The sequence below is a fragment of the Sarcophilus harrisii genome, chromosome 3, assembly GCF_902635505.1.
Source record: "Sarcophilus harrisii chromosome 3, mSarHar1.11, whole genome shotgun sequence".
Taxonomy (NCBI): domain Eukaryota; kingdom Metazoa; phylum Chordata; class Mammalia; order Dasyuromorphia; family Dasyuridae; genus Sarcophilus; species Sarcophilus harrisii.
In genome coordinates this window covers 10,319,118-10,345,011 of record NC_045428.1, presented here as the reverse complement: position 1 = coordinate 10,345,011, position 25,894 = coordinate 10,319,118, and the positions used below count along the sequence as shown (strand labels likewise).

Here is a 25,894-nt window from a genome sequence, read left to right as displayed (position 1 = left end):
GTGGAGTGAATACAAAATAAATAACCAAGAGAGGGAGAGAGAGGAAAAAAGGAGAGAGGAGGGAGGATGGGAGGGAGGGATGAGAGGAGAGAAAAAAAGGATGGAAAGAAGGAGGGAAGGAGAGAAGGAAGAAGAGAGGGAGGAGAGAAAGGGGGAAGAAGAAAAGGAGAAGGATTGAGAAAACAAGAGGGGAGAAAGGGTTAGAGAGGAGAAAAAAGGAGGGAGAAAGGAAGAGAGAGGGACAGAGTGGGCGAGAGAGAAGAAATAAGAGAGAGGGAAAGAGAGACACACAGAGAAGGAGACAGAGAGACAGGGACAAGGACAGACTAAGGCAGAGAAAGGGGGGACTCAAACAAAAGGGGTTGTAGCCCCTGAGCTGGATTTTGAGGGAAGATTTAAGAGGCAGCAGTGAGGAGACCTTCAGCCTTGCCTCAGTTCAGGCTCCCAAGGTCACCCCACACATTCTGTCCCAGAGGTGGATTCAGAGGGAGTCCCACAGACTTACCTTGAGGCGCGTGCCCTTGGCTCCTGTGGAGTCAGCTCGCTCACTGCCCGCCAGGTCAACGAGGCTGATCTTGCTCACCTAAAAGACCAACCAGTCCAGGTGTTGGGGACACCCCTAGGCCTCCCGTGGGTCTCAAGAGGGTGAAGTAGAGCCGAGCTCCAGCCCCAGCCAGGATCTCTAGGACCAACACCTGGAGTCCTCGAGATCCCTGAGGGCTGGAGGGGGCCGGGGCCGCAGGGATCACTTGGGGCTCCTTGAAGTTAGCAGCTGGGGCTATAAGCAAATACTGCACCATGGAGGAGCAAAGGGGGAGATTCCTCTGAGGAGGCTTCCCTCCTACAGAAGGGGGGGCATGTAAAGGAGGCCCCAATGGCATGTGTAAGAATGACTCCTGGTGTGCGCACAGCTTCTTGCCATTTGTAAAGTACATTATCACCCTCCTTTCTGTCACCTCCCATGTTATAGAGGGTATTAGAGTATCAGGCTGCGAGAGTGACTGGGTGACTTGCTGATAGTTACACAGCTAAGTGTGAGGAGAGAGATTTGAATCCAGGGCTCTCTGAGCTCCAGCTCCTGCTTCCTATAACCAGGGGAACATTTGTCTTCCTTCACTGATTCTTAGACTATGGACTCTTTGTCACTTCCCTGGGCAAATGGAAGATTCGATTCCTGGCTCTGTCTCCAAAGAAAGGCCTTAGGAAAAGAACGCATCCTCTCCCTCAGACTGATGCAAATGCGCCAGCAATCGGGCCCATCCCCTCATCCCTCCTTTTCCTCATCCGGGCCCTCTGTGCTCCCCTTCTGTGGGACCCGTTGCCCAAATGCCGCCATGATTCGAGCTGGCGCCTTGCTTAGTGGCGAGCCTTGTTAATGAGCACAGGGGCCGTGCTCGTGGCCTTCCTTCCAGCTCACTCCAAGACTGAGGGGTAGATTTGACCGACAGAAGGATGGCACCTCTTCCTATGTGCCCAGTGCCAGGCCCCAGCAGCAGTTTGGAGCCATCGGATTTCGAAGATCGGAGCCCTCCTTACACTCAGAGAGGGAGTATACATACATGCATGTATATGGATATTCCTAAATACATCACTAATGACTCACTGACATTTCTAAAATTTATAACATATTATAGAGGCACCGACTCCTCTGAGCTTCCCAACTCCCTTCTTAGAAGTCATCACTCTGGGTCCTACCCATTTTACAGGTGGGGAAAGTGGTGGTGGGATCTGCACTTAATCCCACACAGAACTATTGTCTGAGTGTCTGAGGTCTTCCCAGCCCTTGATCCATCACCTTGAACCACTGCACAGAACGCCTTTCCTAAGCCCTTTTTCTCCATGAAATTCCCAGGTCTTCATTCCCTGATCACCAGTGAATTAAGGACTCAGGACACTCACTTTTTCTGTGGTGATGTTGGTCTCGGCATCATGGCGCTTCTGGGTAAAGATGATGTTAAAGACAGCGTGGGAGCGGCTGCTGGTCTCATTCATGTTGGTAGCAGCCACCGTCCTATGTGGAAGAAAATGGGACAAGATGTGAAACCCGAAACCTTCTGAGCCGGGCCCAGCATGTGGGGAGATGTCCGGGGTGCTGGACGCCTCCCAGGATCCTGAATGCAGAGAGCGGAAGAGGATGTGGAGGCGTTGAGTCCTAGCTCCTCTTTTTACAGAGGGAGAAACTGAGGCACAGAAAGGGGGACGGAGTGAGCGCCTGTGAAGTGCCTGCCATATATTAAGTATCATGCTAAGCGCTTTACAAACAACAGCCTTATAAGGTAAGTTTTTCCTGATCTGTCCCCATTTTATAGTTGAGGAAACTGATACCAGGAGAGGAATTTGCTCAAGGTCACACAAGAGCCCAGAGCCCCTCAGCCAGGTAGGACTCGAACCCACAGCTTCCTGGTAGAAGGCTGGCTCTCTACCCACCAGGCCAGTGGATCTGGAGGATTCATGTCTCCATTAGTTATTACTTGACCTTGTAGGGAGACTTACCTTCGTCCTCTATCAAATGGAATAGCCAAGGGCTCTGCCTAGGTGTTTTTGGGTCTGTTACCTCTAAAATTAGATATGATTTCGGTTCTCTGTGTTTTCTGGCCCCCTGGGAAGACGGATGGATGCTTCGGGCCATCTTAGATGGAGGAAGAAGGTACCAGGAGCCAGATCTCCATGGTAACTGGAGGTTCATCTGAGAAGTGGGGATGTGGCTGAATAGTATGGGCTTAGCAGGGAAGATGTGATTCATTTCCAAAGGTAAATAATCCGAGAGCATTCTTCCCATCCTTTCCTTACGGCCGCCCCCAGGCCGAGGCAGAGCTAATCAGCAGGCTTGGGCTTCCTACCTCTAAGGCAATCTACCAAACACTCAGAGGGCAGGGAGTGCTCCATAAATGTCAGAGGGCAGGGAGTGCTCCATAAATGTCAGAGGGCAGGGAGGGCTCCATAAATGTCAGAGGGCAGAGAGGGCTCCACAAATGTCAGAGGGCAGGGAGTGCTCCATAAATGTCAGAGGGCAGGGAGGGCTCCATAAATGTCAGAGGGCAGAGAGGGCTCCACAAATGTCAGAGGGCAGGGAGAGGGCAGGGAGTGCTCCATAAATGTCAGAGGGCAGGGAGGGCTCCATAAATGTCAGAGGGCAGAGAGGGCTCCACAAATGTCAGAGGGCAGGGAGTGCTCCACAAATGTCAGAGGGCAGGGAGTGCTCCACAAATGTCAGAGGGCAGGGAGGGCTCCATAACATTTATGGAGCACTCCTGTGGTGGCCAGGACCTGTCCCCCGACATGCTCAGAGAAAACAGTCTGTATTCGGAAGGGGCCACATTGAGAGGAGCCTGAGGAAAATGTCTTATCCACCCAAGCCGGGAATGCCTACTGGCCATCACTGGCTGAATTCAAAACTTTGGGCCCAAGGAGGGGAGGAGCAAAGCCCAGGAAAATCATCCTCCACCCGTGCAGCTGGCCCGTGGTGGCAGAGGAAGATGCCAGATTGAGGGGAGAGCTGAATCCAGCCTCTTGGGTTTCTTTGAAAAGGAAAAGGGAGCTGGCTCGGAGCCCAGAACCTGCAGCAGTCCTAGAGAAAGGGGCATTGAGGTGAATTCCTAGTGAGGGTCACTGGCCAGCTGGCGGGGGCTGAGACGCTATTCAACGAAGCGAGGGGATTGGGGAGGGGGGGATCCCTTCATTGAAACCAGCAGCAGCCTTTTCATATCCCAGTCTCAGTGGTCTCAGTGGGGTAGCTCTTTCCCACAGATCAGTAGGACCCTGGCTTTGGAGATAAGAAATGGGCAGCTAGGACTGGAGTTGCCACTGCAGAGAAAGAGAAGCGTTGATCCAAATAATCAGAAGATTTGAATTCTGGTCTTGGTGATAGAGATTTCTGGCTTTGTGACTTTGGGCAAGATACTTTGCCTCTGAGCCTCAGTTTCCTCAGCTGTAAATTGGATCAATTCATACCTACTTTGTTGTTGGGAAGAATGAATGGGGCAAAGTACAGGAAAGCATAAGGATGATGAGGGTGGAGGTAGCTGGGAGGAACAGTGGATAAATAGCTGGATCTGGAGTGGGGAAGACCTGAATTCAGATTTGTCTCAGACACTAACTAACTGACCATCTGAGTCTGAGAAAGTCACTTATTCTGTTTGCCTCAGTTTTCTTGACTGTAAAATGAGAACAATAAAAGTACCTTCCTCTCAGGGCTTCATTTGTGAAAGTCTGGTTAACCTTCAAGTGCTGTAAAATGCTGTTTATTATCAATATGATTTCAAGAATGATCTAATATTTTTAAAGTTTTGTACAGTCATGATTCCATCTGAGTCTTCTTATAATTTTGCAAATTGCCAGTGGCAGCTCCCAGTTGTCTCACATTTTAAGGTCTGCAAAGCACTTTCCACACAAACTCTTGAGAAGGGTGGGTGCTGATGTGGCCATTCTCATGTTATGTGTGGGGAGGGGGCAGATTTGGGGCAGGTCACAGGACTCTAGAGAGTGAGCATTCCTGCGTTTCGAGGCTCCCTCAGGCTGCCTTTCACAGCTAGGAAGTGAGGGATTCTAGCCAAGTCCTTTGACCTAAGCCCAGCCTACTTTCTACCAGAGTATCACTCTCTAGCTGAAGAAGCTGTGACCCAACATATTTAGGCATAAAGAGTGATGCTATAAACAAATCAGGAGAGTAAGGGATAGTTTACCCACCAGACCTTTGGAGAAGGGAGGACTTTACGGCCAAAGAAGAACCAGAGAACATTATGAAATACAAAGTGGACGAGTTTGACTACATTAAATTAAAAAAGGTTTTGCACAAACAAAACCAACACAGCCAAAATTAGAAGGAAAGCACAAGATTGGGAAAAAAAACTTAGTGTTTCAGATAAAGACCTCATTTCTAAAATATACAAAGAATTGTATCCAATTTACAAGAACACAAGTCACTCCCCAATTGATAAATTGTCAAAAGATATGAACAGAAAATTTCAGATGAAGAAATTAAAGCCATCTATAGTCGTATGAAAAAATGCTCTAAATGATTATTGAATAGAGAAATGCAAATTAAAATAACTCTGAGGGACCACCTCACATCTCCCAGATTGGCTAAAATGACAGGAAAAGAGAATGATAAATGTTGGGGGGGGGGGGGAGAAATGGGACACTAATGCATTGTTGGTGGAGTTGTAAAATGATCCAACCATTCTGGAGAGCAACTTGGAAGTATTGAAGTGCCCCTTAAAGTGCCCCTACTGGGTGTAGATCCCAAAGAAACCAGAAAGGAGGAAAAAGGACCCACATGTGCCAAAATGTTTGTAGCAGCTCTTTTTGTGGTGGCAAAGAATTGGAAAACGAGCAGATGCCCATCAGTTGGGTAATGGCTGAACAAGTTGTGATACATGAAGGTCATGGAATGTTATTGTTCTATAAAAAATGATGAACAAAGGCTGATTTTAGAAAGGCCTAGAAAGATTTACTGATAAGATAAACTGATGCTGAGCAAAACAAGAAGAACCAGGAACACATTGTGACAGCAAGATGGTGGGACGATCAACTACGACAGGCTTGGTTTTTCTCAATGATTGAGTGAGCCAAAGAAATCCCTATACATTTTGGATAGAAATTGCCATCTGCATCCAGAGAGAACTGTGCAGATTAAATATAAATCAACACCTGCTATGTTCATTTTTTTTCTTCTGTTTTCTTTTTCTTTCCTGTTTTTTCCCTTTTGTTCTGATTTTTCTATCTACAAATCCAGGTGGGATGTATTGTTATATCAATTGCCTAGACAAGTGATGGAGTAAATATTCATAGTGCAAAGTAAATTTAAGTGTGTCTTGCTTATATTCCACTCCGTCCCTCATGGAGCTTATTATTAAGCTCTCATCTTAGATCTGGAGCTGGAAGGGACCTCATGGGCCCCCAAGTCCAACTCCCTCATTTTACAAAAGAGCAAACAGACAAAGGGAATGTTAAATGGTGACTTTCCCAAAGTCACATGGCAACAAGGATCTGAAGCAGAATAGCTGTCTGGGTCTTCCAGACTCCCAGCCTACTGCCTTCTCTACCAAGGAAACATACAACCCCAAGTGGTAAATGAACATCAGAGATGTTGACAGTGTCTGGCATACATTAGGTGCTTAATAAGTGCTTTTATTTGAATGGATGAACATCACATTATATGATGCTATAAGGTTATTAATCTGTAAGCAGCATCAAGCTCAATTTACAAATGAGAAAACAGAGGCCCAGGGTCAAATAGCTGCTCCAAGCAAGGCAAGACCGTGCAGTGGACAAGGGAACTGGGCTTGGATTCAGGGAAATCTGAAATCAAGCCCCGCCTCGGGCCCTGTGGGGTCCTGGACAGGTCCCAACCTCTTTATGACTCAGTTTCCTTCCCTGTAAAATGATATTCATGATGGCCTTGGTTCCTTCCAGCATTAAATCTACATGATTCCATTTTCTGCAACAAGCCTCGGAAGGGGATTTTGGCCGCAGCTTTCTAGTCTTTCCGGGTCTGGGCCGCTCCCTTCATCTATCTAGAGCAAGTCATAGAGAAGCTCACTACGGCTGCTTTCCCGGCCTTCCCAAGCATCCCAGTGGCCTCCCTTGTTGACTCCCCCTTAAGCTCCATTTGTTTCCTTCTGTCCAATGTGGGCGTCCCACCAGCAGGGCAGACGAGGCAGGAATTGCCCCCTTATATATGAAGGATGATGGAATAAGGCACAGCCAGAAATAGAGCCCGGGGGTCCCCTAACCTCCAGGGCTTTTCTCTCCCCGCTCCACCAGGGCCGATTCCTTAGAGATGGAGGGGAAGGGGGTCAGAAGGAAAGAGAAAGAAACGACTGAGTCACAGGAGAAGGGGAGTCCGCTCACGTACCTGGCTTTGTTTCCCGAGTCCATTAGGTCTTGGATGTCATTGTAGGAGGTGACGGCCAGCTTGGAGAGGTCTTCCACGTAAGGGCCCATGAGGGGATGCTCCCTCACGCGAAGGTTGCCCTTGTTTTTGGGGTTTAGGAGATCCCGGACACGCTCACAGTAAATCTCCATGTAGCTGACCTGAGAGAGAGGGAAGTTGGTGAGAGGGGAGACACGGAGGCCTTGGGCATCCTCCAGAACAGCTTTGGCCCCGAGGCCCTGCTCTGGGGCCCCACCCAGGATCACTGGAGACTGGGAGACTTGGTGCTGTCATAGTAAAGTATGTTCAGGACCCACTTGCTGAGGCTGTGACATCCTGAGACCCACTCGTGTGTGGATTGGGTGCTGTGGGTAGAGGGAGAACAGAACTACTGCCATCTATGTGTCCCATTTTCACCCCACACACCTGGCAAACATTCCCTGGCCTTCTCCTCCTCCCATGTCCCACCCTCACCCTTCCTCCAGGAAGCCTTCCGTCGTCCCCCCACTCGCCCGGCGGGCAGCATCCCCCACAACTGTGCATGTGCTCCCAGCCTTTCTCTGGGCACTCCCCATGTTCTGCTCCTGGCCAGTGGCTGACCTCTCTGGCTAGCCTGGATGCTGCCCAAGGGTCCCAGGGCTCTTTCATCTTCCTGACCAGGACCTTGCCTGGCGGGGACGCTCAATCAATGAGTAAGTGAATGAATGAAGCTACATGAAGGGCATTTAATGAACCGGCCTTTTCTTCAATCATATTCAGAGGTCGAACAAGAGCTATAACAAGGGGGGGGGGGGTGCGACTGAAATTTTGTCCTAGGTGCCTCAGTGTTTTTCCTTGTATCTTCCCCAGATTCAGGATCTCTGCCAAATGTTGTGGTAACTGTACAAGGTCTCTGTCCTTCTGTCTATATGCTGTACCCCACCCTCTCCTATTGCCTCGTGCCCTCTATCTACCTATCCTGTGTCCATGTGCCCTCTGCTCCGCACCCTCCATTTGCTTAGTGAAATGAAACTGTTAATAGCCCATCCCTCTCCTGGGGCTCACTTTCCCCCAAGGGGATGGGACTCCCCCAGTCACCTGGCTCCCTGTTTCCTCTCCAAGCTCCCCCCATCCCCACTCTGAAGAACTGGCCACAATGATTTGACCTGATTGGAAAAAGATTTGTCCCATGTCCCACCCTCACTCTTCATTATCGCTCTTCTTTTTACCTCCTCGAGAGGTCCCCTAGGACCCTCTAGAGAATCCCTCTCTGTCATCTCTTCTTTGCCCCATCCCAGCATCGTCCTGGTCAGGGGAACTGTCCCCAGCCTCCTTCTCCTTGAGTTCCAGGACGTGCTATAGAACCAGGGGGGACTTTCCTCCCCATCATCCCCTGATCCTTTGTTCCAGAGGAATGACTGGCTTGCAGATTCTCTGCATCAACCCTTCCCCCTACAACCATTCGTCCCACAATTCCTTGCTAGAGCTTTAGGCAATTCCATGTTATTAAGATAATAATCCCCCAGACCACCCCAGGGAGAAGGGCACATTTACCTCCACTGAGTAGGACATGTTGTCATTCGTTGTGTCATTGATTCGAGAGAAGAGGTCCTCACAGAGCTGTCGGGACAAAGGAAGGTGGGGAGGGAGGGAGGGAGGGAGAGAGAGAGAGAGAGAGAGAGAGAGAGGAGAAGAAAGGAGAGAGAAGAGAGATATCAGTTTCATTCTTCCTGTTTCTTCACTATTAATCTGGGGGGGCGGGGAGAGAGATGAAGGGCCCTGACATAGGACAAAGAACACTTGAAGCTTTCCTATCTTTGACTGCTGCCAGTGTGGATGGAATCCTCTCTGTAGTGCAGCTGGTGCTGAACCTCTCTGGCTGATCCTTGGCTTGCAGACCCACAGCCCATCTCTGGGCCCTCACACAGCCTTTCTGGCTTAGGGAACCGGCCAGATCCAGCACTTCACTGGCCAAGCCTCGGAGATCCAAGAGTCCTTCCCTGCCAGGATGGGCAGATCCCCTTGTTTTCAAATGCCCAGCTGATATTCTGAGATAGGAAGTTGCTCACCATTTGGTTCTCTAGGCCTTTATTTGTTAATGAGGTTTTTTAAATTAAAGAGTTATTCTCTTGCAGGACACTCGAAGCTAATCAGCTCTCCATCTGCGTCTTGGTGAGAAGCTCTGATTTGGAAACATTTTTGATTAAGCTTCTGACAAGTTTATGCAATTTGGCGCATCTGTCCCCAGGGCCTCAGTGCTGAGGGACTCTATAGGCGTTCTGGGCACTCAGGTTGTATGGAATTCACACCAAATAGCCACAGTCTCTGAAGCTCAGGTCAAAGATCACCTCCCTCGTGAGGGTTTTCCTGGTTCCCCCAGTGCTAATGCTGCCTCCCAAATTATATTTATTTGGTATATATTTTATGATTTTTATATACTTATGTGTGTATATACAGGTATATAATGTCATCTGCCCTTGGACAATATAAACTTCTTACAAGTAAGGAATTTCTTCCATTCCTCCCTCTTCCCTCCCTCCCTTCCTCCCTTCTTCCCTTCCTCCCTTCCTCTCTTCCTTTCTTCCTTCTCTTCCTACTGGGACTCCTGATGTTCTCTAATTCTTTGGAATCCCCTACCTTTGCCTACAGTTCTTCTTCCTTACACCCCCAAATGCACAGAGTAACTGTTTCTTTACAGACAATAAAATCCTGGAGAATTGTAGTTTAACTATCATCTAGAGAGATTCAATTGTGATGGTAAACTACCCCTGAGATAGAATATACAAAAATCCCAAATGGAACCCAATGGGGGGATTTAAGGTGACGCTCCATGTCTAGCTTAGAGGGAGACTGACTCAGTCTAAGTGTGCATCCTACGCTATCTAATGGCTATTTGATAATTTCCTTATTCTTTACTCAGATTCTAAGGCAATCAAGGAGAATCTTCAGCTATTTCTCAAAAATAGAAATGTACACACTTTCTCATTAGTTAATTAGCACCGAGCTCCCATCACAGTTTGGAAATATATCAGAAACAGGTTAGGTTTATTTTACATAAACTTCTACTATTTCTCTTTTTAAATTGCAAATCACAGGTTCTCAGTGACTAGAGCAATATCACTGTCCCATTGATACAGTATGTTTCAATAACAACAAATATAGGAGGCAAGAGAGAGTATTTCTGATGTGTCACCATGGATAAAGTTCTTAGCCAGAGTTAGCTTAGGGGAAAGAAATATGGAATAGGAAACTCTCACCAATTCCTCCTCAAGTCTAGACACAGTTCTTTCAGAACAGTAATTCAAGTCATTCAGGAATTCTCTTCCTAATATGTCTTCCCAAAATGAAAGGTAAATAACGTTTTCTCAAAATATTTCCTAATAGGACAAGGGAGAAAATAACATCTTGGAGGAACTGGGGGAAAATAGGCATAGGGTGGAGCTGTGAATTGGCATTTTGGAAAATAATTTGTAAATATACTTTCAAAATTACTAAAATACACATACTGTGATTCAGCTAGACCATTGATAATTCTATCTCTACCTGAAGAAATCAAAGAAAGAGGAAAGGACCTATATGTGCAAAAATATTGGTAGCAGCTCTTTCTGTGGTAGGCAAAATTGAAAAGTAAAGCACATACTATTGGGGAATGACCAATCATATTGTGTATATGAACATAAAGAATTGTTGTTGTGCAGTAAGAAATAGCAAATGAACAGGCTGAAAGGAAATGAACTGATGCAGAGTGAAGTAAAATAATGGATATTATTATAAAATTATAGAGAGAAAACTAAACGGCACTGGAAGGTTTTGGGATTCTATTCAGTGCAATAATGAGAGTGAAAATCAAATGTGCCACTTATCTCCTGACAAGGAGAAGGATTTTAAACACAAAAGAAAAATACGTTTGTGGATAGGGCCCTTGGGGAATTTATATTGCTAGACCATGCAAATATGCCCTCTAGTCTTTTATCTATTTATTTTTGCTCAATTGGGGAGAAGTATTGGGAGGGATAGATTGATTGATAAACAAATGGATAAGTAAAATGTAAATAATTGCTCTTAAGATTCTCCTTGACAGTTGATCGAGTCTCTTAGGACAAAGTTTTCTAAAGTTCTCTCTCTATACCTCATAGTCCCTTGAGTGATGAGAATTCATTCTTTTGTGACTGAGAATTAAAGTTTCATTTCCTGAGTTTCTAAAATAAAATTGTATTAGTTTTTACTTCCCCTGAATTCTCCCCTCCCTATTCCCTCCAAGGACTCAGTAACATGGTTTTCCATCTTAGGGGTTATTAAACTTTTAGCTTTTGTGTCCCACTTCATTCTATATTTCCTAGAAACCATCTTCTCTAATCGAGACATGATTAGTGTACTTTGTTCTGTTTGAAGGTGAGTTGGTTTTGTGCCTTTGATTCTTTTCACTTTTTTAAAGATAAGGAATGCCTTTGGTATCTCATCCTGCACCCCTGCTCTTCACTCTCTTTCTGCCCAGACTTACCTGTGGGATAATGCCCTGCTGATCCTTCTCCTGCTTCCCCATCATGGTATAGGACTTTCCAGCCCCAGTCTGCCCGTAGGCAAAGATGCAGACATTATAGCCTTCAAAGGCGTGTTGTAGCATCTCTTCTCCAATGTCTTGGTACACTTGTTTCTGAGATGCATAGTTGATATCTTCGGGCTGGGGAGAAAAAAGGATGTTGTGAATGAGAGGAATGAAGGGGGAGGAAGGTATGGGAGAGATCATCGGCTTATAGATGTAGAGGCAAGAGAGACTTCGGGGATCATCGAGTCTGAGCCTCTCATTATAGAGTTGCTGGGTTCAGAGAGCTTATAAGACCGAGCCAAAGTAAGACAGGAAGTGTAACTAGAAAGCAGTCAGGATGAAGAAGAGTTCATCAGCTTTGGGGAAGATTCTCATTACATTGGCTACAGTTCACAGCCTCTTCATACCTTTCTATCCTGGATGATTTTCATCCCTCTGTGAATTAATGAAGGACTGTGATTTATCATCATGGAGAGTTCACCATGTAGTGTCATAGAAATTCACGAGATAGATCATAAAGCTATGAAGCATGGGACTCCCCCAAATCTGGGAAGAATCCACACTTTTGCTATTAGAAAGATGCAGGCTGGGTTTACGAGGACTGCAACATGTCACTAATGCAGGATAGGAGGCAATAATAGTGTGAATAAGAGCATCTGGGAAACAGGGTCAAAAAGGAAGGTGGGGATGATATCCTCCTTCCATTGCTTGCTACCTCTGTGATCTTGGACAAAGTAGGTCATTTTCCTGGGTCACAGTTTCTTTGAGGTCCCTCCCAGCTCTAGTTCTATGGTTCTATGTGTCCAGAGTTGAAAGGGCATTCCTAGGGATTTCACTGAGATCTATGGGAGGACAAAGATTTAGGAGGTTCCCGATCACATTGGGCAGATTCTCTATGTGGGACCTTGGGGAGGATATGGCCAGGAAGCATGCAGAATGGAAAAGCATTCACTGGCTGCCATCTGTACCACTGGGGGAAGTACCCATGCTGAAGAAATCGTTTTGATAGAAGTAAGCTCCTTGAGGCTAGAGACTGATGGGTTTAGGTATCCCAAGCAACCAGCATTGATATTATTTGCCTTTGATTTGAATTTAGGAATAAATAATTCAGACCATAGAGTGAATAAAAAGAACAGAATGTCCTGGATCATTTCGTGACCAATTCCAGACCAATATGATATTAAGAGATCAACTGATATTGGAATTCATAGCTGCTGGGTCGTGATCAAGCATAACTTATATTCTGGCTCTCTCAAGCAAAAGTTCCACCAGAGCAATCTCCCCTGACAATTTAACGACAAACAAAGACCCTTTCCTGGCTCGAACCCAAAATGCAGGGGTTTGTCAATAAGTACTGTTATTTATGCATTCAGGTCATTCAACTAAAGGCCCGATCTCCAAGTTTGTAGACAATCCCCTTTCTGCTTAGCTTCTATGCTTCCCCTGCTATATATCTGATGCCCAGACTTTCAGGGGGTTTCTTAAAGAGCAGGCCATGAGAGAAACAGCTCATTTCCCCCCTTGATAACTCATATCTTTTCCCAGGTGTTTGTGCTTACCGTGGTATGTGACCAATAGGAATAATCAAAGCTGAAGCTTTTGGGTGTCTCCTTGGGTTGTTTTGGATTGACGATAGCTGGAAAGGAAAAAAATAAACATAAGATGAGGAAGTTATTGGGTTCTGGTGGGGCAAATGCCTCTGATTATGGGGCACCATTTTTACAGCAGCCAACAAGACCTTCGCACTGGCCTGACAAAAGTAGCTTTTAAGACCGGGTGCTGTAACACAAACACAGAAATATTCTGCTGTCACACTGTTCCAGTCACCAAGAGGATCTCTCCAGCTGGATGTCCTGCAAACACTTCAAACAATATATCCCAAATAAAACTTATTTTCTCCCCCACCACCATCACTCTGCCATTCTTCTTCTGGCTTTATTATGTCGATTTCTGCCATCTTCACTCTCTCTGGGACTACAAAAATGGAAAATGGGGAGAAGGCTTTCAAACTTTTCTCTGAGAGGGGATCATAAAGAAAGGTGATAAAGGTTTGAACATCCAACAGTATTACCTTTTGATCCTTTCTGGGGGAAATTTCACTTATTGGATGGACATTATGATTCATAGACATCTGAAGGAAAGATACTAATAGACAGATAAATGATAGAGAGATAAATAGATGATAGGTTAGTTAATAGATGAGAGAGAGAGAGAGAGAGAGAGAGAGAGAGAGAGAGAGAGAGAGAGAGAGAGATTAGAGCACGTGCTTACTATGTACCCAGCACCAAAGCAAGATAGAATCTCTGGAAAATGGGCTCACAGCCTCAACTGGTTAATATAAGGTCCAGAAAGAAGTTGGACCATGATGGCAATTTGCCTTGACAGGAAGGTTGGACTAGCTGACCCCGGCACTGGTCAGACCACATTTGTTGTCTTCTGGTTAGTTCTGGGTACTAGATTTTAGGAAGTGTATTGATGAGCTGGAAAAAGTCCAAAAAAGGGCCAACAAGATGATGAAGGGCCTTGAATTCACGCCACATAAGAGAAGGTTGAAAGATCTGGGAAAGTTTTGCCTGGAGAAGGAAGAACTTAGAGGCATACGACATATACCAGCTGTGTTCAAACATCTGAAAGGCTAGCATGTGAAGAAGGGATTAGCTTTGTTCTGAAGGGGTCCCGAGGGCAGAAGTAGGACAAAAGGTTGGAAGCTGTAGAGGCAGATTTCAACTTAGCTTAAGGAATTTTCCTAATAATAGAAGGAAATGGGCTCTTGGGTGGTGGGCACTGGTGGGGGCTGGTAGTAGACCTCCCTTGAGAGTTGGTCTCTGACGTCCCTTCCCACTGTGAGGCTCTGTGATTTTTTAGGCTCAAAGGCCCTTCTATAATCCTGTGTTTCTCCTTTTGAACATAAACCAATATGTCCAGAATGGAGGGGGGTACAATGGATCCTCAAAATTCTTCCAGTGAGATTCTTTGTTTTCCCAGGCAGAGCACCCTTTGATGCTCTACCTCCTGCCAAGCAATTTGTCTTTCTGTTCCACAGGTTTGGCTCAGTCTAATAATATCTGGTCTTTCCGAGATCAAGAGCCCATTGTGTGACCTAGAATGATGATGACAGAAGGGAGCAGGCAGGGTGGGCATGAGAGCGGACACTCCCTGCTTTTTCTCTCCCCCTCTTCCCCATCTGTCTGCCCCACCTGGTAGTGCTCGGATTGTTACCAGTTGTTCCTGCCTATCCACAGCAGGGGATCAATTGAGTCTCTGATCTGGATTCTCTGATCAACTGAGTCTCTGATCTGGATTCTCTAATCAACGGATTCTCTGATCAACAGATTCTCTGATCTGGAGCCTCAGGCCTAAAGAAACTGTCAGCCACCATATCATGATGGGGGGAGACTCAGAAATATGGCCAGCTTTCAAAACTTCCCACCCTGACATCTGTCAGAACGTCTTTCCCTAAGTCTTTCCTCCCCACATGATGTAAAACTATTTAACTTTCCCCCACTTGGGTAGCATTATGGGATCATCGATTTAGAGCTGGAAATGGGGGTTTTGGAGATGATTTATGGAAAAATGAGGAAACAGAACCAGAGAGGTGAAGTCAATCATTCATTTTCAGCTTCACTACTTACTGAGAAGGCAGTATGGCAGAGCAGATAAATTCTGGGCCTGCAGAAGGTATATTCTGGGCACTTCCTAGCCACGGCAAACTCCCTAAACCTTTCCGAGCTTCTATTTTGTCAGAAATTGGAAATGGTAAATACCTGTATCTGCCAGACCATATCTGCCTTTTTAAGATTGTTGTATAGATCCAGTGAGATAATATACATAAAGCATTTTGCAGCTCTCAAAATCCCATATACATTTCAGTGATAGATATTTTTACAAGTGCGACCTGGGTAATTCATCCCTTCTTTGGACTTCAGTTTCTTCAGATGTAAAGACAATACTCTCCATCTACTTTGAGGATCAGTTGAACTCATATACATGAAAGCAAATTTGTAAACAGCAAGCCACCCTATGGGGAGGGCATTATGACCACTCTATCCCCAGTGCCTGGCCCAGAGTCAGCACTGGATAAATACCTGCTGAGTGATTGAAAACAATCCAGAGAATTCATTTATTCATAATTCTAAGAAAATGTATTAATTTCCTACTCTGTCCAAAGCCTTGTACTCACTGCTTGGGTCATTTTTTAATGTCTTTCTTCTGGATCTTCTCCAAGTCTCCATTTTGTTCTTCACTTTTTAAGCTTAGAATTATAATCAAGTCCTGAGAGATACTGGGGAAAATGGTCTGAGAGTCCTCCTGGCTTCAGAGTTAGCTCTCTATCCGCTGTATGTGATCATGGACCTGGACCTGAAGACTCTACGACTAACTAGTTGTATAACTCTAGGCAAGTCATTTAACCCTGATTGCCTCACAAAACAAAACAAACACACAACTCTACATTCTAGTCCCACATCTTCCACTTACTAGCTGTATGTCTATGGGCAACTAATTTAATGTCCCTGAATCTCAATTCCTCTATCTATAAACTAGGAATTATTTTATAATTATAATTAATTATAATAGTATATAAACACAATAATATATAATAATATAATAATAATTATAAAATTATTATTATAACAACAGGAGTGCTGTTGGGAGATTTATGACGAATTGCGATAGTCTATAGAAATTTATCATTTGCCTACTTAGTTTGCACCCATGCTCTCCCCACTTTCCCCTGCACACCCAATTTCTTGCCAGATTTTCTTGTTTTTACCCTCACAACACCTCACAGATTTCTTACACAGTCTTAACCCTAGTCCTGGACCTCATCACCACTTCCTTGGGCTCTCTACATCAGGTCTCTCCTCATTCTCAATCTATCTCCCATAGAGCTGGAAAAGTGATTGGTAGAGATTTCCTAACTAGAGATCTGACCACGTCACCTGCCTCACCCTTCCAGAGTCCATGGCTACTATCAGATCACATATAAAAAGAATACTTTGTTTGATGTTTCAAGTCCTTCATCACCTGGACCCTTCCCTCCTTTCCACCTTGTAATGACAGGCTGATTGCCTTTAGCATCACAGACCAGTTGGCTATTTCTGGGGACATTTTGAAGTCACGCAAAACAACTGAAAATGATGGAATTGTCGGAGTCATCATTAAACCCTTCCCTCTCCATTCTCCTCTCCCTCTGACTTGTCTGGGATCGCTGACAGTCAACAGACCCATCCACTATTCCAGCTCAAATACCCATAGGGATATTAATCTAGTGCATTAGAGGATGGTCCCTTGTTTCTCAGAGTGCAGATGAAGTTTTAATTAAATCACCACAAATCCTCCTCTACCCACCCTGGGAGGCCGACCACTCTGAATGGTAACAAAGAGTTCTTTGGGAGGAGAAGGACAGGAAGATAGGAGCTCTTTGCTAGTGATGTTTGTTCTGTGGAGATGCTAAATTAGTGATGAAGTCTTCCCAGAAAAAGCTCCAGTTGCTAGGGAACTGAACAGGGAAGAAAGATCAAGTTGACTAACCCTGTGTCTCTTTTCAGATAAGCTAATGAGGAGACAAAGGTGCAGCCCAGGTGTGGGTAGACAGAACGTCTCCTGTGAGTACAGGTTGTGAGTAAACTGTTCCAGATACAGGAGGAGGGGTGGGAAGATGGGATGGGTCATATACTTGTGTCTTCAGACATACAAGAGGAAATCATGGAAAGCTTCCTTCTTCCTGGTTTTCACTTTGAATAGTCAATATATGTAAAGTTTCTTGTGTTAATCTCAGAACAGGATGAAACTTGAGGACACCATCTGATTCCCTCACTTCAAGCCTCTCTCTGTGTCAAATCATCCACTTGCTAGGAGCGTGATTGTGTAAAGCACAGATCTTACCATGAAATCCCCCCCCTTCATTAAACTTTAGTGGTTCCCCACTACCTCTAGGATCAAAAACATACTCTTCTGTAGGACATTCAAAGTTCTAACCTTTAACCTTCTAACCTCTGCCTCTAACCTTCCTTTCCAACAAAATTATCCCTTTCTTCCCTTTCCCATACTTTAAGGTACAGCCAGATTGGCTTGCTGTGCATTGCTGCTCCTCAAACCCAACCCAACCCAAGACAACTCATTTATATTCTCCTCCGCTTTGCACTCGACTGTCCCTGGACATGAATTGCATTCCCTCCTCACACTTGCTTCTTCAAATCTCTGGGTTCCTTCCTATTTCATCTCAAAAGCCCACATTAATGTTCCCAGATGCTCACAGCTTCAGCCACATCTTGCCAAAAAAAGTCTTAAATTGATTTTATATATATATTATGAATATACTTGTATGTCCACATGTTAGATATGCCTCTCAATAGAACATAAACTACTGGAACCCAGGGGCTATTTCATTTTTATCTTCGCACCCCCAGTGCCTAGCAGATACCTGGTACATTGTAGGGAGTTAATAAATACTTGTTATGTATTGGTCAACCTGCCATCTCGGGGAGGGGATAGGGGGAAGGAGGGGGAAAATTGGAACAAAAAGTTTGGCAATTGTCAATGCTGTAAAATTACCCATGCATATATCTTGTAAATAAAAAGATATAATAAAAAAGAATAAATACTTGGTAACTGATTGATAGACTGCTCTATGTGTACACTGCCTCTATCATTAGAATATCAGCTCCTCGAGGACAGAGCTGCTTCATTATTTTGTCTCTGTACCCAGCCTATGATTGGTACTTAATGCAATTTCATTAATAGATGGATCAGAACCATTTCTCATAAGGTTCCTGTCTCCTTGTCAGATGTAGTCGGAGCTATTTCCAGGACATGGCTTAGACTTCACTCTAGGGCACCAAATCTAGAGGGTTCTGAATAGGAAGTCTTTTTCACCAATAAAGATGCATAAGTGACTCCCAGTGCAGCAGTTCTCCAGGAAGTCTGTCTCCTTCCATGAATATCTGAACTGAGGGGATGCTCCACACCAGTGTTCCAGTCGGTGGAATAATTCTTCAGAAGCAATTATTCAAATTTTGATTTCCAATTAGTCCTTGAGATAACAATTGGTCAAATTTCCCTGATGTGAAACCAGGAGACAGTTTCTCCAGAGCTTCACGTGATTCCTGCTCTTCCATTCTTGCTGGTTCTAGGGACACAGAACGCCTGGTCAAGAGAAGAATCCCAGGCTCGGAGTCAGAGAATCTGGCTTCAAAACAAATCTCTGATGTTCCTTGCACACAACCTTTGACAAATGTCTTCCTTTCTCTGGGACTCAGTTACCCTCTCTGTAAAATGAGAGAGTTGTCTCCGAGAACCTCTAAACTCCCTCTCAGTTCTATGCCTACAATCCGACGACCCATGGGAAAATCTGATGTTGGCTCGTATGAGATTTGTTAATGGTGCCCAACTTGATCCTCTGCCCATCCAAATAGTGAGTGGGAAGGTGGGAGAGGAAGTAAAATAATTCCTGCCTGTGAAATAATAATGGCAAAATATCACATTTACATAGTCCTGAAGATCTGCAAAGGGTAAGTGTCATGATATTCACGGTTCACATTTGCTGGCTGATGGAGTCCCTAAGCCTTAGCAAATCTCAGAAATAAAGGGCAACTTGCCTCAGTATGAACATTTGTCCTTTAGGACTAAACTGCAGCTTCAGAACATGCAGGGAGGAAAAGAAGCTCAAAAAGGCAAATGGATGTACTGAAACAAATCTAATGCCAACCAGTGGATCAAATGAGGTAATGTCCATAGAGTGCATTGTAAACCTTCAAAGGCAATATAAATAAAAGGCAATAAAAGAAATAGTTGTCATTATTATGATGATCATTATTCACCTTATTTTTATTTTTTTCAAAGGGGTTCAGATAAAAATTATCCTGGGGCAAGTCTGTATTTTGATATTATTTCTTTATGTTTAATGTCTTATGGACTTTGCACGGGGGATAAAATAAAACCATTATTTTTGTGGTTGAATCAAGGTATTAGCATAAGGTAAAGTCACTAAAAGCATCTATCTACAACCTCAGTTCAGTCTAAATGAGAGGGATAACACACTTTTCCTGTATGGCTTTAATGTCTTTTGCTGGATCTTTATATTTTGTAAACTCTCTGTTCCAGATAGCTTAGATCCTGAGAATTTCTAATGGGAATTTCTGTTAAGTTTTTATGGAACAGTATTTTATTTTATTTTATTAATTTATTTATTTTTGCCCACTATCACCGTTACTATTTATTTTTTTAATAACTTTTTATTGACAACATATGCATAGGTAATTTTTTTACAACATTATCCTTTGCCCTCACTTCTGTTCCGATTTTTCCGCTCCCTCCTTCCCTCCACCCCCTCCCCCAGATGGCAAGCAGTCCTATACATGTTAAATAGGTCACAGTATATCCTAGATACAATATATATGTGAAGAACTGAACAGTTCTCTTGTTGCACAGGGAGAATTGGATTCAGAAGGTAGAAATAACTGGGAAGAAAAACAAAAATGCAGTTTACATTCATTTCCCAGTGTTCTTTCTTTGGGTGTAACTGCTTCTGGAACAGTATTTTATCTGAGTGATTGTCCCCTTCCTTCTCTGTACTTCTGTCTCTATCTCTCTCTGTGTCTCTTTCTCTGCTGTTGCCATCCATTTATGAAATACAGAGAACCACATAACCTCCTTTGCCATAGCTGCCAGTAAAGCTCAGTTCTAAAAATTTACCCCTTTCAGCTCCTCGTGACATCTATTTCTCTGCTTCTTTTAGCTGATTTTTATTGTTATTATTTTTAATTGTCTTATTTTGTCTTCAAAGTCATGGCTTGGTATCCTGCAGAGTTCTGGACCAGGAGCCAGGAGACTTAGTTTTAGGTCTTTACTCTGGTCTCTCTGAATTGTGTGACCATCATTAACCTCTCTCTCATGTGTTTCTTTGGATGCTTGCATTTCTGTCTTGAAGAGTGGTTGTGAGAAAAGTGCCTTGCTCTGCGGATGACCTTAAATCCATTAGGAAAGAGTTGTCATATAAATGGATGTGAACAAAATGAAATAGTGGAGAACACAAAGAGGGCTGCTCCAAGGTGGTCTCACCTACAGAACTTGTTCGGTACCTGGAGATGGGGCGACAAGGCAGCCAAAAGCTAGTGGAGTCCTGGGCTGAAATAAAAGAGGCATCAGTCCCAGAAATAAGGAGATAACAGTTCCTCCATCTTCTGTTCTTCAAACCATTTCTAGAGTACTGAGTTTAGCCATGGGGACCAAGATTTAAGATGAACTTTAATAAACTGAAGTGTTCATGGGAAGGTGACCAAGGTACTGAAAGATTTCAAATTCATTTTAAATGAACAAAACCCATTTATTAAGCATTTACTATGTGCTGGGCAGTGTACTAAGCCGGGAATTAAAATATAAGATCTAGACAATCCCAAAGCATTTACATTCTAAGGCAGAAGACAACATATATCAGGAAGTGGGGACTGAGTAGAGTTGGGGGGAAGGGAGGAGTGTCTTGATCTGGGAAGTCACAGGGACGGTGAGTGGAGCCATAAGGCAATTGATTGATTTGTTCCTTCCAGGAATGGCCATGTTGTTTTGATTACTGTTCCCAGAACTAGAGAAGGAAGGGTTGGGGTGGGGGGAGGGCATGTGCGTGGCGGGGAGATGGCCAAAGGCAGTATGCTGCCTCTGGGAATATAAGAGAGTTAAAAGGTTAGCGAAACAGGGGAAATTTAGCCTGGAGAAGAAAAGAAAAGAGTCAGAAATAGATGAGGGAAAGAGATGAACCTCCCCAGAAGGCAGAGTCTGGAGCAATCAGTGAAAACCGGCAGGTTTAGACTTTATACAAAACAGAAATCTCTAACAAGGAGAGGAATCCCAAAGTGGAATTGGCTGCCTTGGGAAAATGGAAAGGAGGTCTAGGAGCAAAGACTAGATGGCTACTTATTAAATACATTATAAAAGGGATACTTTTTCAGGTACAACTTAGGTAAGAAGACCACTGATAGTCCTTCCAGCTCTGAAAGTCTGAGCTTGGAGAAGGCTTCAGTCACAGGCAGAAATCGTATGTATTCTTTTGCTGGGGTTGGGTACCGCTGTCCATGGTGCTCAGAGGGAGGCTCAGGTTAAGTCCCACTCCATTGCTGTGACAACATTAGCAAAGACTCTTGCTGTTTGTGCCACTTGATAGGAAATTAATTCCTCTTGGCCAGTGGGTTTCCCTTCTCAGGTTCTCTCTTGGTATTTGGAATCATAATAATACACAGCAAGAGAAAAAATAGAAAGAGCAGAAAAATCACTCGTAACAAATGATTGTTAAAGGAGATTTCCTTCAATCTCTTCTCCTTCCTTCAACCCTCCTACAACATGCTACTAAATTTGCCTTAATTAAATACTGCTTTCCTACATTGAGAAATTTACAATGATGATATTGTCCATCATGTCTATGTTTAGCATCCAGCTTAGCGCCGGACATATATTAGGTGCTTAATAAATGCATATCAACTGATCACTTATACTTCCCTCTGTGGATATCAAGGCTCTAGTCTCACCCTATCTTGGTAACTCTACTTTCTATAAGACAGGCTTAGTTCTAGTCAAACCAATCTGTATTTTTACATTTTCATTTTTATCTCTGCACATTTGCACATGTGATTCCCATTTTTATGCCTTCCTCATTCTCCAACACTCAAAAGGTGACCAGCCTTTGTTAGTTTTTCTCTTTTTTTTGAGGAAAAAAAAAGTTTGATTAAACATATAGCATGGGATATCAATGCAAACAACTCAATTTTCTTAGTGAAAATTTGCATTTAAATTAATTTATGTAAATTCATCAAGTGCATTTAAATGTATGGATATATACACATAAATCTGTGTGTATATACAATATATACATATCGTATACAACATATACATATACATATACAACACATACATACAAATGTGTGTGTGTGTGTGTGTGTGTGTGTATTCTAATGTGAGACAACATTCTATAGTGGACAGAAAGTCAGACTTTAGGTGAGGAAGAACTGCGTATAAGTCTTGGCACTGACATAGTCTGACTATGTGACACTGTGGAAGTTTGCTTAATTTCTCAGGGATCAGCAGGTGCTGATCTACACTGATAAAGGGGATTTCCTAACAGAGGCTTCCCAACATGGATGAAATCAGAAGTCAGATCAAACATTGCAAACCATAAAGTGGCTTATAGCCTTATTTACTTTCCTTAGGTGGCCATAAAACTTATTTGTCAATTAATTTTCAAATACTTCTCCTGAAATAATCATGGTTGATGTGTACTATGTCCTTTGCTTTTTTTTCCCCTTTACTATTATTTCATTTGTCAATTTTAATTTCATTATACTATAGGATTCTATTCGCTTGATGTACTATAATATAATTAAGCATTATTCCATTATTGGTCATTTGAGTTAATTCTGATTTTTAAAAATTACATGTATTGCTATAAGATTTTAAAGAAGGTAGCTCTTTATGGTTTTTGACAATTTCTAATAATGAAATCATTGGATCAAAGAATAGGACTTACTTTGTCACATTTGCTACACACTTCCATCTTATTCTCTCTTTTTTTTTAGTTCTGTTCTTTTCTTTTTTTATTATTATTATAGCTTTTTATTTATAAGTTATATGCATGGGTAATTTTTCAGCATCGACAATTGCAAAACCTTTTGTTCCACCTTTCCTCTCCTTCCCCCCAACCCCTCCACCAGATGGCAGGTTGACCAATACATGTTAAATATTCCATCTTATTCTCAAAAAGATTCTACAAGCTGATGTGAATACTAGTGGTGGATGACTGTGTCTGTTTTTCCACAGGCCTACCAGCATTGAATTTCAATGTTTTAAATTATTTTTTAACATTTTCACGAACATGCCATCACAAAGTTGTTTTAATGTGTATCTCTTTGATCATCAATAATGTTCAGCATTTTTCAAAGGATTATTGTTTTTGTTTTTTCTTTTGAAAACTGTCTATTCATATCCTTTGATCTCTTGTGGACCAGGACTTGCCACTATAGCTCTTTAACAATTCCTTATATCTTTTATCCATCATATTTGTTATAAATAATTACCCAACCTTTTAAAAAATTTAATTGTTGGGCTTTGTCATACATGAAAACTAAGTTTCAGTGAGTAACTAAACTCATCTTAACTCCTGATAACTCCTTCCATTAATTAATTGAGTTAAAAATGATACTCCCTTCACAACTGAGATAAATATTTCATTACATAGTATTCTGATTTCTTTTCCTAGAGTTTACTCTTCATGTCTAATTCTCTTATCACATTGCAGTTACTAATAACGTATGCTGATCAGGTTCAAATCCCTTTCTTGATACCCAATTTTCCCAATCATACTAATTAAATAAATAAAATTATTTCCCTTGTTTTTATTTTCTACTTACCAAACATCAAACATTTGGCCTACATTTGATAGAATACAAATACCAGACATTCAATCAAAAAGTATAGCAAATATCTGATGCTTGGTAAACAGAAAATAGAAATAAGGGAAATGATTTAATTTAATTAATGTGGTTAGGAAAATTGGGTATCAATTTAGTATGACATATATGTATATGTATAGCTATACATGTATATATATATATATATATATATATATATATATATATACCTACACACAGGTCTATATGTTTGTATAAATTGCTACATACCAAAATTCAACCAAATAGTGTGTATAAATGTACATATATATGTATACATGTATATATCATTTGGTATATATGTGTATATACACAAATAATTTAAATTCAACCAAATATACATATATATGTGTGTGTGTGTGTGTTTGCATATTCTATTACAAAGATGTCTATGTTTCTGTCTTTGTCTCTGTGTATGTCACTCTTTGTCTCAGACTCTTCTTGCCTGTTGCATGCTCTCCCTCCTTCCCTCTCCTCACTCTTCCCTCGCTCCCTCCCCATTCCTCTCCTTTTCCTTCTTTCTTCCCCATCTCTGTCTCATCTGTCTGTCTCTGTCTCTTTGTCTCTATCTCTCTGTCTTTCTCTCCCTTCTCTCTCCTTTCCTTTCTCCTCTCTCCCTACCTGTATTTCTCACCCTCATTCTCTCACTCTGCTCCCCCTCATCATTCAGTGCAAGCCAGTTTTGTATGATCAAGCTTTGCACGATTTTTCAAAGAGATTTTGAGGTCCCTATTCATTAGCTCTTTTCTTTGGTGTGACCTTTAATATTCTCGCCTCTTTGTTTTTCCACATAAATTTTACTTACAAACTACATAGACTCATTTAGCACATAATTATAGTAATTTAGCATTAGCGAAAACTGTTGGTTAACAAACTTATCTCCTCAAGTGCAGCAAGTTCCTTGAGGGGAAGAATCCCATCTCATAGTTTTTCTACAGTCCCCACAGTATCTCAGAAAGCAGAAAGCACTGATGTCCAACGTCTCTCTAGACGAATTTAGACTCCAACATAATGAGTAGGGGACATAGACAATAATGACACAGGAAGGAGATTATATGTTGGGACCTGCATGAAATAGAGGAGGAGTCCTATATCAGTGGGACCATAGACCCACCAAGATGCCATGAAATGAAATAGAAATGTAAATACAAGTATTCTTGCTCAGTCTTCAGTCTTGTTCAGAACTTCTTGTCCAATGTATGTACCCCCATACAAAATGGAATCGGGAAAGCTGTTTCCTTTGTGTCATCATCGAGACTTATTTGGGGGCAGTATAGTCTAGTCAAAGCAGTGGAGAAAGCTGGGTTCTGATCCTGGTTCTGATCTATTACTTCTGACACTCAATAGTCACCAATAGTCACCAATATTTACTGAATTCTCAATTTGGTGACTATTTCCCTAAGATATCACACTTAAACTATATGTGCCTTACAATATGATCTCCCTTCATCCCCTTTGGCTGCTCTGATTATGCTGTGTGTGTGTGTGTGTGTGTGTGTGTGTGTGTACACATGCACGGGTATATGTGTTCATACCAGAAGACCTCAATATACTCAGCATTAAATATGAAGGGAAGATCTCATAGTAGCTGGAACTCTGTCCTTGAACTCAGCAAAGCTGGCTTAAAATCTCATTTCATACACTTAGCTTGTGAGTCTAGGCAGGTCACATCATTTCTTTCAGCCTCAATTTGTTCCTCTGACAAATGGGAACAATGATAATTTCAATGTCTGCCTCCTATGACTGGGGAGAAGAAAGTTTCTTCTATAGAAATTGGGATTATTTGAATGTCGCTCATAGGGACTGAGGACCAGGCAGATCCATCAGGGTCCCTCAGCAGGGACCTAGAACATAACCCTTCAGCTTCATGACAAAGAGCAGAGGCTTCTCAATGGTAGCTAAGGAGACTGGCCCCCATTTGTCCTTCTTGGCAAGCGTCTAAAGGCAAATAAAACATAAATATAAAAATTATGCAAATCTTGAAGCCCTGACTACTGCCTCCCCACTTTTGATGCTGAGGAAAGTGGAGATGTGTGCAGCAGTCAGCTTTTGTCCTTGGATTGT

At 42.9% G+C, this 25,894-nt stretch overlaps 1 protein-coding gene across 14 annotated transcripts in view; it reads right to left on the bottom strand.

The window, feature by feature from the left end:
* Positions 1-25,894, bottom strand: part of KIF1A (kinesin family member 1A) — a 171,683-nt gene that overhangs the window by 109,646 nt on the left and 36,143 nt on the right. For all 14 annotated transcript variants that reach the window (XM_031957496.1, XM_031957497.1, XM_031957498.1 and 11 more), the window contains exons 3-8: positions 12,959-13,035; positions 11,355-11,534; positions 8,408-8,473; positions 6,857-7,035; positions 1,900-2,011; positions 506-583 (exon numbers count right to left, since the gene is read on the bottom strand). In XM_031957496.1, coding sequence (XP_031813356.1) covers positions 506-583; positions 1,900-2,011; positions 6,857-7,035; positions 8,408-8,473; positions 11,355-11,534; positions 12,959-13,035 — 692 coding nt within the window. The remainder of the gene's footprint in view (positions 1-505; positions 584-1,899; positions 2,012-6,856; positions 7,036-8,407; positions 8,474-11,354; positions 11,535-12,958; positions 13,036-25,894) is intronic.